The following is a 17,779-nucleotide window of genomic DNA, read 5'->3' on the forward strand; positions in this document are numbered from 1 at the left end:
CACACAACCACAATGTCATTGACATGGGCCACACAACTACAATGTCATTGACATGGGCCACACAACTACAATGTCATTGACATGGGCCACACAACCACAATGTCATTGACATGGGCCACACAACTACAATGTCATTGACATGGGCCACACAACCACAATGTCATTGACATGGGCCACACAACCACAATGTCATTGACATGGGCCACACAACTAGAATGTCATTGACATGGGCCACACAACCACAATGTCATTGACATGGGCCACACAACTCAAATGTCATTGATATGGGCCACACAACTACAATGTCATTGATATGGGCCACACAACCACAATGTCATTGACATGGGCCACACAACCACAATGTCATTGACATGGGCCACACAACCACAATGTCATTGACATGGGCCACACATCTCGAATGTCATTGACAAGGGCCACACATCTCGAATGTCATTGTCATGGGCCACACAACTACAATGTCATTGATATGGGCCACACAACTACAATGTCATTGACATGGGCCACACAACCACAATGTCATTGACATGGGCCACACATCTAAGATATAAAACATCCACAACTGACAGAGTCGCCAAAAAAAAAAAACAAGTAAATCCAACACTGACTCATCTTATAAAATTAAAACATCAACTTTTAGCCGACTTTTCCTGGAGTTTTCTTTACGATATAAGTTTACTTTCTCGACGCTGGTCTACTTCACCTTCACTTTGACATTAACACACAAAAAACTTATAATCTGGATTTAATTTCAGTAAAAAAAAATTCTATAATATCTAGACATGTGTTTACATTGAAAATCTGAAATCTGTACGTAAATATTTATACTTAAAGTAAGCATTCCCTGAGTCCACCCACTTCTTACATAAACGAGAAAAGAAATATGAGGATGTCAAGAAGCTGAAGACAATCCTTTTATGAAAAGAGCTTCATTTCATCTGTCCCTAGAGTCCCTCGAATCTAACAGGTTTTTTTTTATTTTTTTATTTTTTTTTTGTAAAATAATAAATAATAACATAGGATAAAACGTGAATTTGTGTTCAATAACAATGATATAATAATTAGTACTCTTTTTTTTCTGCCCAGTCCAGGTTTGAATAAAAAATATTCCATGTATTTTCAACCCTGTGTTTGTTTTGTTTTTATTTTATTTTTTTCTCCCTAGAGTGTCGTGCCTGGCATTAATGCCCTGACCGTGTCAATTCCCGGACACCGGCAGTGAGAACTCGGACATAGACACCAGAATCAAACCCCCTTCTTCCCCCCGTGATTGTGTCAATAGCGGTTGTTAGCCTTTCAATCGCTGCCTGCTCTATGTTCACAAACCGGAACTTGTCACACGCTCGGAAAATGGAAGCTCCCACGTCACAGCATCGCGTGGGTTATTTCCCCTGCATCTCGCGACAAGTTAATGCGCGGCTAATCGTCATCAAAAGATGCGCTTTTTTGCCGCTCAGGATGTGAAAAAATTTCCAATGAAATCTCAAATCCAACAGGAAAATAACTTTTTTGTCCTTAAAATAAAACTATGAATAGCGTAAAACAATTTTATCAGTAGACTTCGGTTCACTTAAAAAAAAAAATTTGCGTGTGTTTCTGAAAACAAATTTGCTTTAAAAAAATTATTTGGATTTATTTTTTACATTGTATAATATAGCTTTAGAAGGGAAATTTTTTTAAAAAATACATTTTTACAGTGAACTTTAGGTTAGGCAACATCCATAGACAAATTAAAATATCCAATGTTTATTTTCTATTAAATAAAAAAGCGTTAATTATAGAATAGCGATATTATAAATGAGTTTAAAATAAGGTCAACTTTTAAAAGAAAATGTTAACTTCCGGTTTGAAAAGTATAATTAAACATCCGAAGAAAATGTACAATAACGATTATGTAAATTATGCTTGAAACCCACTACATTTAAAAAAGAACAAACTAATTTTAGCTAGATCAGCAGTTTGTGGAGGATCGGAGAAATTATGTCAAGTTTAATTATGCAAATGAGTTTCTGTTTTCTATCTCTAAATTAGTTTAACATTCAAAGGCCGTTCTGAAAAAACTGTGTATGTAATGCTGGTTCTACAGTAGCCATCTTTCTTTTTCATGTGTGTCCTATATCGACCGTTTTTAGAATGTGTGTCCTACATCAACCATTTTTAGAATGTGTGTCCTACACCCACCATTTTTAGAATGTGTGTCCTACACCCACCATTTTTTAAATGTATGTCCTATACGGACCATTTTCAGAATTTGTTTCCTACGTGGATTATTTTTAGAATGTGTATCCGACACAGACTATTTTTAGAAAATTTCTTACAACGACCAATAAGATTGTGTGTCCTACTTGACCATGTTTAGAATCTGTGTCCTGTATTGACCAATTTTAGAATATGTCCTGCACCAACTATTTTTAGAACGTGTGTCCTATACCGACCATCATTAAAACGTTCATATATTTCACCATCAATTAGTTAAGCACCAGACCCATAATACGTAACGAATCCTAGCAGAAGTACCACCATGACGTCACCAAACCCAGCAGAAGTACCACCATGACGTCACCAAACCCAGCACAAGTACCACCATGACCTACCAGACGTAGCCGTTAAACCGGCAAAAAGGGCGGGAGAACGCCGTAATTACACCTGACGACAGATTAACTTTTAATTTCCTGGTGAGTCAACACACGCAGACACAAGTAATTACAGGTCCCGGCCAGGCTTCGCCCTAGCCAGCGCTTGCCGCGAGATTATTTGTTTGATCTTCGCGATCAGTCCTGTGATACCTTTGGTCATTTGCGTGATGGCCGGCGTTAAATATTCAGTAGCAGACGATACACGGGAATGGCTGTCCTGATATATCAAATGTTATTACTCAGGATCAGCTTTACATTAAATTGATAGTCCTAGTATATAAAAAGTTTTAATTTAGATCAGTTTACCATTAATGTAACTGTTAACCTTTTCTTACTCTCTGCACTCGCTTTATTTTTTATTTTATTTCACCAGTATTCTAATTTCCTTCCAATTTAATTCTTAGACAATATTATATTTCAAGTTCTTTTTATAATTGTAAATTCACGCAGGTGAATTACTTATATTACTTACAAAAGTATAATCAACTTAATTATTTTTAATTAATGTCATTAAAAAGTACCATTTTGAAACGTTTACTCAAAATATATAGTCTTGAACTGAACCATACATGCACATATCTATACAAATTGTTATAAGAAATAAATACTAAAAATAAATATATTTTGAAAACATGGTTCATTATGTGGTAATATTCACCGGAAACTTTTAATGTTGAGTCATTTTGCTGCTAGCATAAATACAAAGACACAAAAGCTTTAAACTAACATAAATATAGCAACACAAAAGCTGTTGATGCAATAACTAGCATCAACATCTTTAAACCGCTAGTTTCGTGGTGAGCGCGGATCGAAAAAAAAATGTTCTAATTACTGCCACGCTTGGGTGAGAAGCTAGGGGAGTTAATTTCTTGACATTTGTGAGTGACATACAGATCGATGGCACGAGTTCTGTCCCTTGTTCAGCTGATTGTTACAGCACTCTGTGAACCCAAAGAGTGGGTTTCTCGGGCGCTGCCACCCCCTACCCACCCCTCACAACCCCCGGGGCGATGTTTTAAGTTGCATTTTTTAGCAGACGTGACCTACAGTTTGCAGCAAATCGTGGCAGAAGTAGCACCAGACAAAAGGTGAGAAAACCTTTGTCTGTAACACAATTGCTAGCCTAGTCTAGAAGTTTAAACGTCATTCAAATCTTCAGGTAAGGTGTGGTTGGTATACAAAAGGTATGAAAATCACAGACTGTAAAGCAGTTCTTCAGATAAGATGTGGTTGGTATACACAACAAAATCTTTTATTCTCAAAGTTTACTGTTTTCTAAAACAGTCAAGATAAAACACACTGCACTGCGGAATGTTTTGGCGATAAATATTGACTTGTCACATAATTATACGGGAGCCGGAATTACCTTATCTTCTTCTTCGTTGATTATTCTATTGTTGGAAGGGGTTCCCTCCAACAGAATTACTTATCAACTGGTTATGTGCCATTGAGGCCACTGACTCCGATTTCAGCCTGCTTTTCATTTGGGATTTGGTTCCATAGCCTTTGTCCAACCAAGACCCAACTACAAGGCAGCAGTTGTTTGATTATTGAAGAGTGGTTGTCCCAAGCTAATGAGGGTTCGAACTCGAGACTTTTCGGTTTGGCTACCATGAACTTTGCCGACTCGACCACGCCGACCCCATATAAACCGATTACCTTATAAAAATATTGCTTAACATAGGCTTAATGATATAATTACCAAGATATACTTACCACAGAATGATATAGTGGCCAGCATAGATCGCTCTAGCGGGGGTGCCCAGTGTCTCCAAATACCGTGACAAGCCGGATACGTTACACCCTGGAGAAACCAAATTTCTTGTCAAAAGTTTACAAATAGATGACAAATTGTACAAGCTCATTATAATGGCATAACTTTATCAATCATAAGGTATAACTTATGTATTTAAAAAAAAACAAATAAATCACAAGTGTTGAATTAGATTTGTTTAAAGATTTAAATATTAGAAATATTTCAATCTGATTTTAACTTTCTGTTGTTTTTTTTAATTCTCACTTTTATTTTAAACCAAATGCTTCTAAAAATAGTAAACCTTTTAGTTTTTAAATATCATATTGCAAAGCTCCCACTCTTCCTCACTCTTTGTCTCTCTCTATCTCTCTCTCTCTCTCTCTCTCTCTCTCTCTTTCTCTCTCTCTCTCTTTCTGCGTGTCTCTCTCTCTCTTTTTATTTCTCCCCCTCTGTCTCTCTCTATCTCTTTCTTTCTCTCTCTCTCTTACCCGTTCCCTCTGTCTCTCTCTCTGACTCTCTCTCTCTCTCTCTCTCTCTCTCTCTCCCAGCAGTCTTACTCCCATGTACTGATGACGTCAGAACTCACCTCAACCAACCCCTGCAATATCCGGACCGAAATGACCAGCCCATAATGCACCTCTGCTGCACCAGGTAGCAACAGGTTCATGCAGGCCGATATTCCTATGGCCATACCGAACAATCTGGAACAAAACAAACACTACATCAACATACCGAACAATCTGGAATACAATAAACGCTACATCAAGAGACCAAACAACCTAGAACAAAACAAAGATATTCCAATATCCAAACCGTACAATCTGGAATATAACAAACACTACGTCAACTTACCAAACAACATAGAACAAAACAAAGAGATTCCAATATACCAAACAACCTAGAACAAAACAAACAAAACATCAACATACCGAACAAAGTAGAACAAAACAAAGATTCCAATGGCCATACCAAAACCTAGAACACAACAAAGATTACGTCAAACACTCGAGATACTTATGATTATACAAAACACAAATTTGAGACTTCCACGAGAAATTTTAGTAATTTTACTAGACTCGAAAACAGGTTTTTTTCAGCAATTTTTTCTGTGAGATTGGCCATACTTAAAATTTTAGGTTTCTTGGGGAGTAGGGGATACTGGTTAAAGTATGTATTTTCTATATAAATTATATACACTTTTCTATTTCATCCGAGGGGTGGGGGTGCAAACTGGGGCATTGTCCCCCACCCCCGGGGAGATGCATAAAAGAAACGCCGTGAAAATATTGACGACTCCAAGCCGTAGGGGTTCAAAGGTCAATCAGACACTCCTTTCATTAGTAGCAGTAGCTGGGCTAGGTACTGCTCACAACAGTCCAACAGTAATTTATGAGTTCATTTCAATTCTCAAATAGAAACCACACGTCAGGAACCTCACTGTAGTAGGTCTTTATTTCAAAATAAGAAGAGGGAAAAATCCCACGAGTAGCTTCCCCGTATTTCATTTCCGTTTCACTAGTATTAAGATGGGAGGCAACTCGCTATATAAAGGACTTCAACAAACACAGTTACTCGCTCAAGATGGGAAGCAACCCACACGAAAATTCCGTGCTTTAAAATCCTGCAGTGTATCTGATATGGGCCTTGGGTGTCTGGGATATTAGGCGGAAATATGATTAAAACCTGATCAATGTCTACTGGAGCGTGTCAGCCAGATAACTAGGTAGGCCTGCAGCCAGGAGCAAGGGGTTACCGGCCCTTTCATGTCACGACAGCCAGTTATTGGCCCTTGTCATATGACAAGAAGGAGTTATTGCCCATAACATATCACAGCATTAATACGTCATGTTACAAAAACACAATAATAATAATCAATGCATAGAAAATTAACACAATATAGGTAACCAGTTATAGTATAACTAGTTACCTTATATTCCTGTACCAGCATGAAAAAACTCGTGATAAATTGCCTAATGATTGATACTTCTAATACAACTCTGTTTGTCGGGTTACCTATCCAACTACAACTCACTACATTGGTAGGGGAATACAAATTACATAATATACACAATATATTTTTATTAAATATTCTTTTGCTGATTTTTACGCTGATTTTAGGCCTACCGTTTAGATATAAAAAATTCCAAATTTTACAAATTTTAAATTACGCCTAAAGGCTCATCGTGACTCGATCCAGCATAATAACTGACGTTTATGCCTCTTACGTAATTTCTACTCAAAACCGTTTTGGCCATTTACCTTCTATACAGACCTCAGTTAATTTGGCCTATAGATATAAAACATCAAGAAAGATAATCTAATCAAATATTAACCACTATTTCAATCGTGTAGGGCCTACACTATTTTAAGACTGTATTGAAAAGTGGATTGTTTTCTATTAAGTTTCTAATCCACCTTTAGGCTAATGATATTGTCACTTCTTTCTCAGATCGAACTGTGAAATACTTTCAGGGTTTGACCCAGAACAAAAACTACCTGAAACATTTATCAGAAAAATGTAGACTAAATAGCAGAAAATGTAGACACTTAAGATACATAAAAGAGGCATAAAAAAAACAGCACCAAGACCAAAAGATAAAAATCACAATGAATAAAATATAAGACACAAAACAAAAAAATAAGAATCACAAAATATTAAAGGATCAGAAAAACAAGGACTAAAATATAAGTCATTGATACTAAAAGATAAGAGTCTTAAAGACTTAATTGTTAGAGTCCACCAGACTTAAACAGAAGAGTCAAAAATATTTAAACAGAAGAGTCACAAAGATTTAAATAGGGGAGTCACAAAGACTCAAAGTTAAGAATCGTAAGGCCTAAAATATAAGACAGCAAAGTTTACAACCCAACTAGAGGTCATCTTGTAGCACCATGACCGTTGACGATCGTTTAACTTTTGGAGTGGTTCAGCCACAACATTCACCACCCATGAGACCACCGGACAAAAAGCTGAACCATTAGCCGGTGGTTCAATAATTAAGTACACGGGGTCAACTCTAGCCGCAGGTCCTGTAGACATTAATTAAAATTGATTTTGTATTTCAGTTCCGGCAAATGAAATTTGTTACATTCTGTTCTTCCCGTGTAAATGTATTACAACCACAAACATGCCAGGTATTTTTTTTACAAATGTTGCCAAGTTCGAATAAAAAATATTACACAATCTTATGATTGGCCAAGGTTGTTTGTAGGCGTATTGACCAGGTTGGTTTAGCATAGGTAAAACCGGAAGTTGATTTGTCAAAGTTTTCCGGTGTCTAGCTGAGCAATGAATATACAATGCTTCCTATTTATAGACTACAATATGTGTATACGTACATTACATGAGGTGGATAGTATACATATAGTTGATTCACTGTTTTTATATTTATATCAGGATGTCAGGGGTGTAAGTATAGGCTACATGTAGACCTACTGTGGAGAGGTTAGGAAAGGCGGAATTTAAATATTTTTATATTTATAGAGTTATACATAGTTAGACCAGCTATAGCACAAGCATCTTTAACATCGTTATATTTCTCAGATATTGACTTACGACAGTTTTAGTAAATTTAAAATCTTTACATCATACAATTCCTTATATACATATATATATATATATATATATATATATATATATATATATATATATATATATATATATATACATACATATATATATATATATATAATATGTTTGTGTATATAAATATATATGTGTTATACTTATGCATAAATCTATGTTATACAGTCAGTAAACCAAATTATTCAGGCTACTATGAATAATTTCTGCACGCCGCATGCACTGAATAATATAATTAATTTTAATTAGGTCTTATAATTAGCACCATGCCAAGCGCTGTTGGCTGGGACATTACCTGCCATGCTGTTGGCTTGAAATTACAAATCCCTCCTGGGAATTAAAACACGTCTAAAAAATTTTTTTTTTTTAAAGTTAATCTCAAATAGATGAGGAAATGTGAATTGTCGCCGTTATCGATTTATTCGGGACGTTAATCGATCGGTAATTAGAAATTAATTGAAATAATTCATGTCACGCAAACCAGTTGCTGGGGATATCTGATCATGTTGGGGGGTGGGGTGGACGGGGGGGAGGTGACAAGGTAGGGAGTGGGACACTAGAGGAAGAGGGAATGGGGGGGTGGAAGAAGAGGGAGTAGGGGACTTGAATTAGGGAGTGAAGTTAGGGAGTAGGAGACTTGAATTCGGGAGTGAAGTTAGGGATTAGGAGACTTGAATTAGGGAGTGAAGTTAGGGAGTGGAAGACTGGAATTAGGGAGTGAAGTTAGGGAGTAGGAGACTTGAATTAGGGAGTGAAGTTAGGGAGTAGGAGACTTGAATTAGGGAGTGAAGTTAGGGAGTAGGAGACTTGAATTAGGGAGTGAAGTTAGGGAGTAGGAGACTTGAATTAGGGAGTGAAGTTAGGGAGTAGGAGACTTGAATTAGGGAGTGAAGTTAGGGAGTAGGAGACTTGAATTAGGGAGTGAAGTTAGGGAGTAGGAGACTTGAATTAGGGAGTGAAGTTAGGGAGTAGGAGACTTGAATTAGGGAGTGAAGTTAGGGAGTAGGAGACTTGAATTAGGGAGTGACGTTAGGGAGTAGGAGACTTGATTTAGGGAGTGAAGTTAGGGAGTAGAAGACTGGAATTAGGAAGTGAAGTTAGGGAGTAGGAGACTTGAATTAGGGAGTGAAGTTAGGGAGTAGGAGACTTGAATTAGGGAGTGAAGTTAGGGAGTAGGAGACTTGAATTAGGGAGTTAAGTTAGGGAGTAGGAGACTTGAATTAGGGAGTGAAGTTAGGGAGTAGGAGACTTGAATTAGGGAGTGAGGTTAGGGAGTAGGAGACTTGAATTAGGGAGTGAAGTTAGGGAGTAGGAGACTTGAATTAGGGAGTGAAGTTAGGGAGTAGGAGACTTGAATTAGGGAGTGAAGTTAGGGAGTAGGAGACTTGAATTAGGGAGTGAAGTTAGGGAGTAGGAGACTTGAATTAGGGAGTGAAGATAGGGAGTCGGAGACTTGAATTAGGGAGTGAAGTTAGGGAGTAGGAGACTTGAATTAGGGAGTGAAGTTAGGGAGTAGAAGACTTGATATAGGGAGTGACGTTAGGGAGTAGGAGACTTGAATTAGGGAGTGAAGTTAGGGAGTAGGAGACTTGAATTAGGGAGTGAAGTTAGGGAGTAGGAGACTTGAATTAGGGAGTGAAGTTAGGGAGTAGGAGACTTGAATTAGGGAGTGAAGTTAGGGAGTAGGAGACTTGAATTAGGGAGTGAAGTTAGGGAGTAGGAGACTTGAATTAGGGAGTGAAGTTAGGGAGTAGGAGACTTGAATTAGGGAGTTAAGTTAGGGAGTAAGAGACTTGAATTAGGGAGTGAAGTTAGGGAGTAGGAGACTTGAATTAGGGAGTGAAGTTAGGGAGCAGGAGACTTGAATTAGGGAGTGAAGTTAGGGAGAAGGAGACTTGAATTAGGGAGTGGTTAGGGAGTAGGAGACTTGAATTAGGGAGTGAAGTTAGGGAGTAGGAAACTTGAATTAGGGAGTAAAGTTAGGGAGTAGGAGACTTGAATTAGGGAGTGAAGTTAGGGAGTAGGAGACTTGAATTAGGGAGTGAAGTTAGGGAGTAGGAGACTTAAATTAGGGAGTGAAGTTAGGGAGTAGGAGACTTGAATTAGGGAGTGAAGTTAGGGAGTAGGAGACTTGAATTAGGGAGTGAAGTTAGGGAGTAGGAGACTTGAATTAGGGAGTGAAATTAGTGAGTAGGAGACTTGAGTTAGGGAGTGAAGTTAGGGAGTAGGAGACTTGAATTAGGGAGTGAAATTAGGGAGTAGGAGACTTGAATTAGGGAGTTAAGTTAGGGAGTAGGAGACTTGAATTAGGGAGTGAAGTTAGGGAGTAGGAGACTTGAATTAGGGAGTGAAGTTAGGGAGTAGGAGACTTGAATTAGGGAGTGGAGTTAGGGAGTAGGAGACTTGAATTAGGGAGTGAAGTTAGGGAGTAGGAGACTTGAATTAGGGAGTGAAGTTAGGGATTAGGAGACTTGAATTAGGGAGTGAAATTAGGGAGTAGGAGACTGGAATTAGGGGGTGAAGTTAGGGAGTAGGAGACTTGAATTAGTGAGTGAAGTTAGGGAGTAGGAGACTTGAATTAGGGAGTGAAGTTAGGGAGTAGGAGACTTGAATTAGGGAGTAAAATTAGGGAGTAGGAGACTGGAATTAGGGAGTGAAGTTAGGGAGTAGGAGACTTGAATTAGGGAGTGAAGTTAGGGAGTAGGAGACTTGAATTAGGGAGTGAAGTTAGGGAGTAGGAGACTTGAATTAGGGAGTTAAGTTAGGGAGTAAGAGACTTGAATTAGGGAGTGAAGTTAGGGAGTAGGAGACTTGAATTAGGGAGTGAAGTTCGGGAGCAGGAGACTTGAATTAGGGAGTGAAGTTAGGGAGTAGGAGACTTGAATTAGGGAGTGAAGTTAGGGAGTAGGAGACTTGAATTAGGGAGTGAAGTTAGGGAGTAGGAGACTTGAATTAGGGAGTGACGTTAGGGAGTAGGAGACTTGATTTAGGGAGTGAAGTTAGGGAGTAGGAGACTGGAATTAGGGAGTGAAGTTAGGGAGTAGGAGACTTGAATTAGGGAGTGAAGTTAGGGATTAGGAGACTGGAATTAGGAAGTGAAGTTAGGGAGTAGGAGACTTGAATTAGGGAGTGAAGTTAGGGAGTAGGAGACTTGAATTAGGGAGTGAAGTTAGGGAGTAGGAGACTTGAATTAGGGAGTTAAGTTAGGGAGTAGGAGACTTGAATTAGGGAGTGAAGTTAGGGAGTAGGAGACTTGAATTAGGGAGTGAGGTTAGGGAGTAGAAGACTTGAATTAGGGAGTGAAGTTAGGGAGTAGGAGACTTGAATTAGGGAGTTAAGTTAGGGAGTAGGAGACTTGAATTAGGGAGTGAAGTTAGGGAGTAGGAGACTTGAATTAGGGAGTGAAGTTAGGGAGTAGGAGACTTGAATTAGGGAGTGAAGTTAGGGAGTAGGAGACTTGAATTAGGGAGTGAAGTTAGGGAGTAGGAGACTTGAATTAGGGAGTGAAGTTAGGGAGTAGGAGACTTGAATTAGGGAGTGAAGTTAGGGAGTAGGAGACTTGAATTAGGGAGTGAAGTTAGGGAGTAGGAGACTTGAATTAGGGAGTGAAGTTAGGGAGTAGGAGACTTTAATTAGGGAGTGAAGTTAGGGAGTAGGAGACTTGAATTAGGGAGTGAAGTTAGGGAGTAGGAGACTTGAATTAGGGAGTGAAGTTAGGGAGTAGGAGACTTGAATTAGGGAGTGAAGTTAGGGAGTAGGAGACTTGAATTAGGGAGTTAAGTTAGGGAGTAAGAGACTTGAATTAGGGAGTGAAGTTAAGGAGTAGGAGACTTGAATTAGGGAGTGAAGTTAGGGAGCAGGAGACTTGAATTAGGGAGTGAAGTTAGGGAGAAGGAGACTTGAATTAGGGAGTGGTTAGGGAGTAGGAGACTTGAATTAGGGAGTGAAGTTAGGGAGTAGGAAACTTGAATTAGGGAGTGAAGTTAGGGAGTAGGAGACTTGAATTAGGGAGTGAAGTTAGGGAGTAGGAGACTTGAATTAGGGAGTGAAGTTAGGGAGTAGGAGACTTCAATTAGGGAGTGAAGTTAGGGAGTAGGAGACTTAAATTAGGGAGTGAAGTTAGGGAGTAGGAGACTTGAATTAGGGAGTGAAGTTAGGGAGTAGGAGACTTGAATTAGGGAGTGAAGTTAGGGAGTAGGAGACTTGAATTAGGGAGTGAAATTAGGGAGTAGGAGACTTGAGTTAGGGAGTGAAGTTAGGGAGTAGGAGACTTGAATTAGGGAGTGAAATTAGGGAGTAGGAGACTTGAATTAGGGAGTGAAGTTAGGGAGTAGGAGACTTGAATTAGGGAGTGAAGTTAGGGAGTAGGAGACTTGAATTAGGGAGTGAAGTTAGGGAGTAGGAGACTTGAATTAGGGAGTGGAGTTAGGGAGTAGGAGACTTGAATTAGGGAGTGAAGTTAGGGAGTAGGAGACTTGAATTAGGGAGTGAAGTTAGGGATTAGGAGACTTGAATTAGGGAGTGAAATTAGGGAGTAGGAGACTGGAATTAGGGAGTGAAGTTAGGGAGTAGGAGACTTGAATTAGGGAGTGAAGTTAGGGAGTAGGAGACTTGAATTAGGGAGTGAAGTTAGGGAGTAGGAGACTTGAATTAGGGAGTGAAATTAGGGAGTAGGAGACTTGAATTAGGGAGTGAAGTTAGGGAATAGGAGACTTGAATTAGGGAGTGAAGTTAGGGAGTAGGAGACTTGAATTAGGGAGTGAAGTTAGGGAGTAGGAGACTTGAATTAGGGAGTTAAGTTAGGGAGTAAGAGACTTGAATTAGGGAGTGAAGTTAGGGAGTAGGAGACTTGAATTAGGGAGTGAAGTTAGGGAGCAGGAGACTTGAATTAGGGAGTGAAGTTAGGGAGAAGGAGACTTGAATTAGGGAGTGGTTAGGGAGTAGGAGACTTGAATTAGGGAGTGAAGTTAGGGAGTAGGAGACTTGAATTAGGGAGTGAAGTTAGGGAGTAGGAGACTTGAATTAGGGAGTGAAGTTAGGGAGTAGGAGACTTGAATTAGGGAGTGAAGTTAGGGAGTAGGAGACTTGAATTAGGGAGTGAAGTTAGGGAGTAGGAGACTTGAGTTAGGGAGTGAAGTTAGGGAGTAGGAGACTTGAATTAGGGAGTGGAGTTAGGGAGTAGGAGACTTGAATTAGGGAGTGAAGTTAGGGAGTAGGAGACTTGAATTAGGGAGTGAAGTTAGGGATTAGGAGACTTGAATTAGGGAGTGAAGTTAGGGAGAAGGAGACTTGAATTAGGGAGTGGTTAGGGAGTAGGAGACTTGAATTAGGGAGTGAAGTTAGGGAGTAGGAAACTTGAATTAGGGAGTGAAGTTAGGGAGTAGGAGACTTGAATTAGGGAGTGAAGTTAGGGAGTAGGAGACTTGAATTAGGGAGTGAAGTTAGGGAGTAGGAGACTTCAATTAGGGAGTGAAGTTAGGGAGTAGGAGACTTAAATTAGGGAGTGAAGTTAGGGAGTAGGAGACTTGAATTAGGGAGTGAAGTTAGGGAGTAGGAGACTTGAATTAGGGAGTGAAGTTAGGGAGTAGGAGACTTGAATTAGGGAGTGAAATTAGGGAGTAGGAGACTTGAGTTAGGGAGTGAAGTTAGGGAGTAGGAGACTTGAATTAGGGAGTGAAATTAGGGAGTAGGAGACTTGAATTAGGGAGTGAAGTTAGGGAGTAGGAGACTTGAATTAGGGAGTGAAGTTAGGGAGTAGGAGACTTGAATTAGGGAGTGAAGTTAGGGAGTAGGAGACTTGAATTAGGGAGTGGAGTTAGGGAGTAGGAGACTTGAATTAGGGAGTGAAGTTAGGGAGTAGGAGACTTGAATTAGGGAGTGAAGTTAGGGATTAGGAGACTTGAATTAGGGAGTGAAATTAGGGAGTAGGAGACTGGAATTAGGGAGTGAAGTTAGGGAGTAGGAGACTTGAATTAGGGAGTGAAGTTAGGGAGTAGGAGACTTGAATTAGGGAGTGAAGTTAGGGAGTAGGAGACTTGAATTAGGGAGTGAAATTAGGGAGTAGGAGACTTGAATTAGGGAGTGAAGTTAGGGAGTAGGAGACTTGAATTAGGGAGTGAAGTTAGGGAGTAGGAGACTTGAATTAGGGAGTGAAGTTAGGGAGTAGGAGACTTGAATTAGGGAGTTAAGTTAGGGAGTAAGAGACTTGAATTAGGGAGTGAAGTTAGGGAGTAGGAGACTTGAATTAGGGAGTGAAGTTAGGGAGCAGGAGACTTGAATTAGGGAGTGAAGTTAGGGAGAAGGAGACTTGAATTAGGGAGTGGTTAGGGAGTAGGAGACTTGAATTAGGGAGTGAAGTTAGGGAGTAGGAAACTTGAATTAGGGAGTGAAGTTAGGGAGTAGGAGACTTGAATTAGGGAGTGAAGTTAGGGAGTAGGAGACTTGAATTAGGGAGTGAAGTTAGGGAGTAGGAGACTTGAATTAGGGAGTGAAGTTAGGGAGTAGGAGACTTGAGTTAGGGAGTGAAGTTAGGGAGTAGGAGACTTGAATTAGGGAGTGAAATTAGGGAGTAGGAGACTTGAATTAGGGAGTGAAGTTAGGGAGTAGGAGACTTGAATTAGGGAGTGAAGTTAGGGAGTAGGAGACTTGAATTAGGGAGTGAAGTTAGGGAGTAGGAGACTTGAATTAGGGAGTGGAGTTAGGGAGTAGGAGACTTGAATTAGGGAGTGAAGTTAGGGAGTAGGAGACTTGAATTAGGGAGTGAAGTTAGGGATTAGGAGACTTGAATTAGGGAGTGAAATTAGGGAGTAGGAGACTGGAATTAGGGAGTGAAGTTAGGGAGTAGGAGACTTGAATTAGGGAGTGAAGTTAGGGAGTAGGAGACTTGAATTAGGGAGTGAAGTTAGGGAGTAGGAGACTTGAATTAGGGAGTGAAATTAGGGAGTAGGAGACTGGAATTAGGGAGTGAAGTTAGGGAGTAGGAGACTGGAATTAGGGAGTGAAGTTAGGGAGTAGGAGACTTGAATTAGGGAGTGAAGTTAGGGAGTAGGAGACTTGAATTAGGGAGTGAAGTTAGGGAGTAGGAGACTTGAATTAGGGAGTGAAGTTAGGGAGTAGGAGACTTGAATTAGGGAGTGACGTTAGGGAGTAGGAGACTTGATTTAGGGAGTGAAGTTAGGGAGTAGGAGACTGGAATTAGGGAGTGAAGTTAGGGAGTAGGAGACTTGAATTAGGGAGTGAAGTTAGGGATTAGGAGACTGGAATTAGGGAGTAAGGGATATGAAGTAGGGATGAAATGGTGTAGCTAGAGTACCGTGTTTGGATGTAGGAACCCTGACGCCAGAGAGAGGGAAACAAATTCTGGAAGCAGACGCCATGTTCAAAAAAGTGAAAGAACTTTCATGAATTTGATAACAAGGCTAGATACAACAGTTGCAATATATTTTGCCAGAGACATTTCGTTTCATTTATATCTTTCAATTTAAAAGATTTGCTTTATCTTCATCCATTTAAATAACATTTAACATTCTCGAAAACTTATAACCACTTTCAACAACAATAACATCATTTAATTAATTCAAACAGCACAAACTCCTATTTAATTGACCTCCATTAATTATCGTTCCATCTCCAATCTGCGCTCTCCCTAGATACCTTAAGCCCACGGACCGACGATGTTTTAATTAAATATTTGTAAGACACGATAATTAGAGTTTTTACTTTCGATTTCAAACATCGTTCAATTCGATGTTTTATCAAAATAAAGTCTGCCAGTACACAAATCTCATAGGACGAGTTGGCGAAGAACTCCAAGTGATCCAAGTTTTTTATTTCATATAATGTATTTTAACAAATGTGCCTTGACAAAAATATAAACATTCGTACTACTGCAATAACTACACTAAAATAACGAACTAATAATAAAATGTATTTTCTGGCGCAGATGTAAATTGGCATGGCGTCGCTACGAGTGGATAATGGATCAACCAATCACCGTGAAGATGAAGATGATGATAGCAATCAACCATTGAAGTCCCCACTTTCACGTAGGGCTGGCAAGTTTATGTTTTATGTTGAGTGCTAACAACATAACTGTCAGACTTTAAAAAATACAACAATACGCTAAAAGCAAAACTATTATCAATGTCCAGCATAGCTCAGATGACTTCCACCAATGGTCAACCACGCCCATTTCACTGAAACCAATGGGTCAACCACGCCCATTTCTCTTAAACCAATGGTCAACCACGCCCATATCTGAGTTTACGAAATTACAAAAAAAAAAGTGATAAGCTCATGACCTCTCATGACCTCTCATGACCTCACATGGCCTCACCACAAGGGACAGCTGGAGAAAGTAGCCCAGGACAGTTGCCAGATAGAAACTTCTCGTCCATCTATACCCTAGTGGGTTGTCAACAGTCTATGTCCTAATGGGACCACTACGACTAGATGTCCTAATGGGACCAATACAACTAGCTGTCCTCATTTCCTAATGGCACCACTACAACTCAGGTTCACAAACTGAATTTGAACACTTTTAAAAGTTGATATTGTATCGTGTTATTTAATACATTAACGATTGTTTTAAATTTTGTAGCTTTTTGGAGGCAATATTGATCAGTTACGAATTTCCACAATAAAAATAAAAGCATCGAAACGAAACAATCCGTCAATATCGAATAAAATTGTCGCCATTGAAACGCTGCCTTGGGGAGTTCTCGAATTCTTCATTTCACAGTTGGCTAGTCAGAGATCTTTCTTGTAGCTAGTCAGACATCTTTCTTCTGTCTAGTCAGTAGTAGTCAGACATCTTTCGTCTGGCTAGTCAGAAATCTATATTCTGGCTAGTCAGAAATCTTTCTTGTTGCTAATCAGAAATCTTTCTTGTTGCTAGTCAGAAATCTTTCTTGTGGCTATTCAGATATCTTTCTTTTAGAATCCTCATTGAGCAAAATGCGAACAAAAAATCGGTGTTTATTTTTGCTTGCGCGTGTGTGTGTGTGTGTTTGTTTGCGTGTGTGTTAGTAAGTGGATAGGTGGGTGGGTGGGGTGTGAATATCTGTGTGTGTATTAAGACTTCTGTTAAGATGCCGTTAGACACAAGTCTGACGCTATTAACAGGGTACCAAGATTGTAAAACACGTCACACTACAAACGTCACTCTAAAAAACACCCCCACAAAATCTTGGTGATAACTTCCATATAAAAACATTACCCCGAGAAAACGCAATGAAACAAAGAAAAACTACCCGCGCTGGCCCGCAACAAAGTTAATTTCCCCTCCACCTTTTCGTATTCCCAGGCGACCTTCACCCCCTCCCTCGGTGACCTTGACCCCTCCCTCTGCGATTATCCCATGACGCCCTGGTTAACCGGACCTGTCACGTGGCGTGACGGGAGACGTCCAGAACATTCCGCGAGGATTTGGTGAGGGGACCCGAGAAATATTGTCACACACGTGATAGTAGTTAGAGACCTCGGTCGGGGCTAGGGTATGACGGGACGGGGGGAGCTTTATTGTATATGAGCTGTGTATGATGTATGGGCCACGGGGAACTATATTTTATATGGCCTGGGTATGATGTATGGGCCACGGGGAACTATATTTTGTATGGCCAGGTTATGATGTATGGGCCACGGAGAACTATATTTTATATGGCCTGGTTATGATGTTTCGGCCATGGGGAACTATATTTTCTATGGCCTGGGTTTGATGTATGGGGAACTGGGAACTATATTTTATATGGCCTGGGTATGGTGTATGGGCCACGGGGAACTATATTT

General features: G+C 39.8%; 1 protein-coding gene across 1 annotated transcript in view; it reads right to left on the reverse strand.

Moving 5' to 3' along the window:
- Nucleotides 1-17,779, reverse strand: part of LOC131952280 (vesicular glutamate transporter 2-like) — a 189,983-nt gene that overhangs the window by 63,738 nt on the left and 108,466 nt on the right. Inside the window, exons 6-7 of the mRNA XM_059314882.1 lie at nucleotides 4,997-5,111; nucleotides 4,371-4,458 (exon numbers count right to left, since the gene is read on the reverse strand). Of these exons, the coding sequence (XP_059170865.1) occupies nucleotides 4,371-4,458; nucleotides 4,997-5,111 (203 nt within the window). The remainder of the gene's footprint in view (nucleotides 1-4,370; nucleotides 4,459-4,996; nucleotides 5,112-17,779) is intronic.

The sequence above is a fragment of the Physella acuta genome, unplaced genomic scaffold (assembly GCF_028476545.2).
Source record: "Physella acuta isolate Inbredline_101_S28 unplaced genomic scaffold, ASM2847654v3 ptg000863l, whole genome shotgun sequence".
In the NCBI taxonomy this organism is placed as follows: domain Eukaryota; kingdom Metazoa; phylum Mollusca; class Gastropoda; family Physidae; genus Physella; species Physella acuta.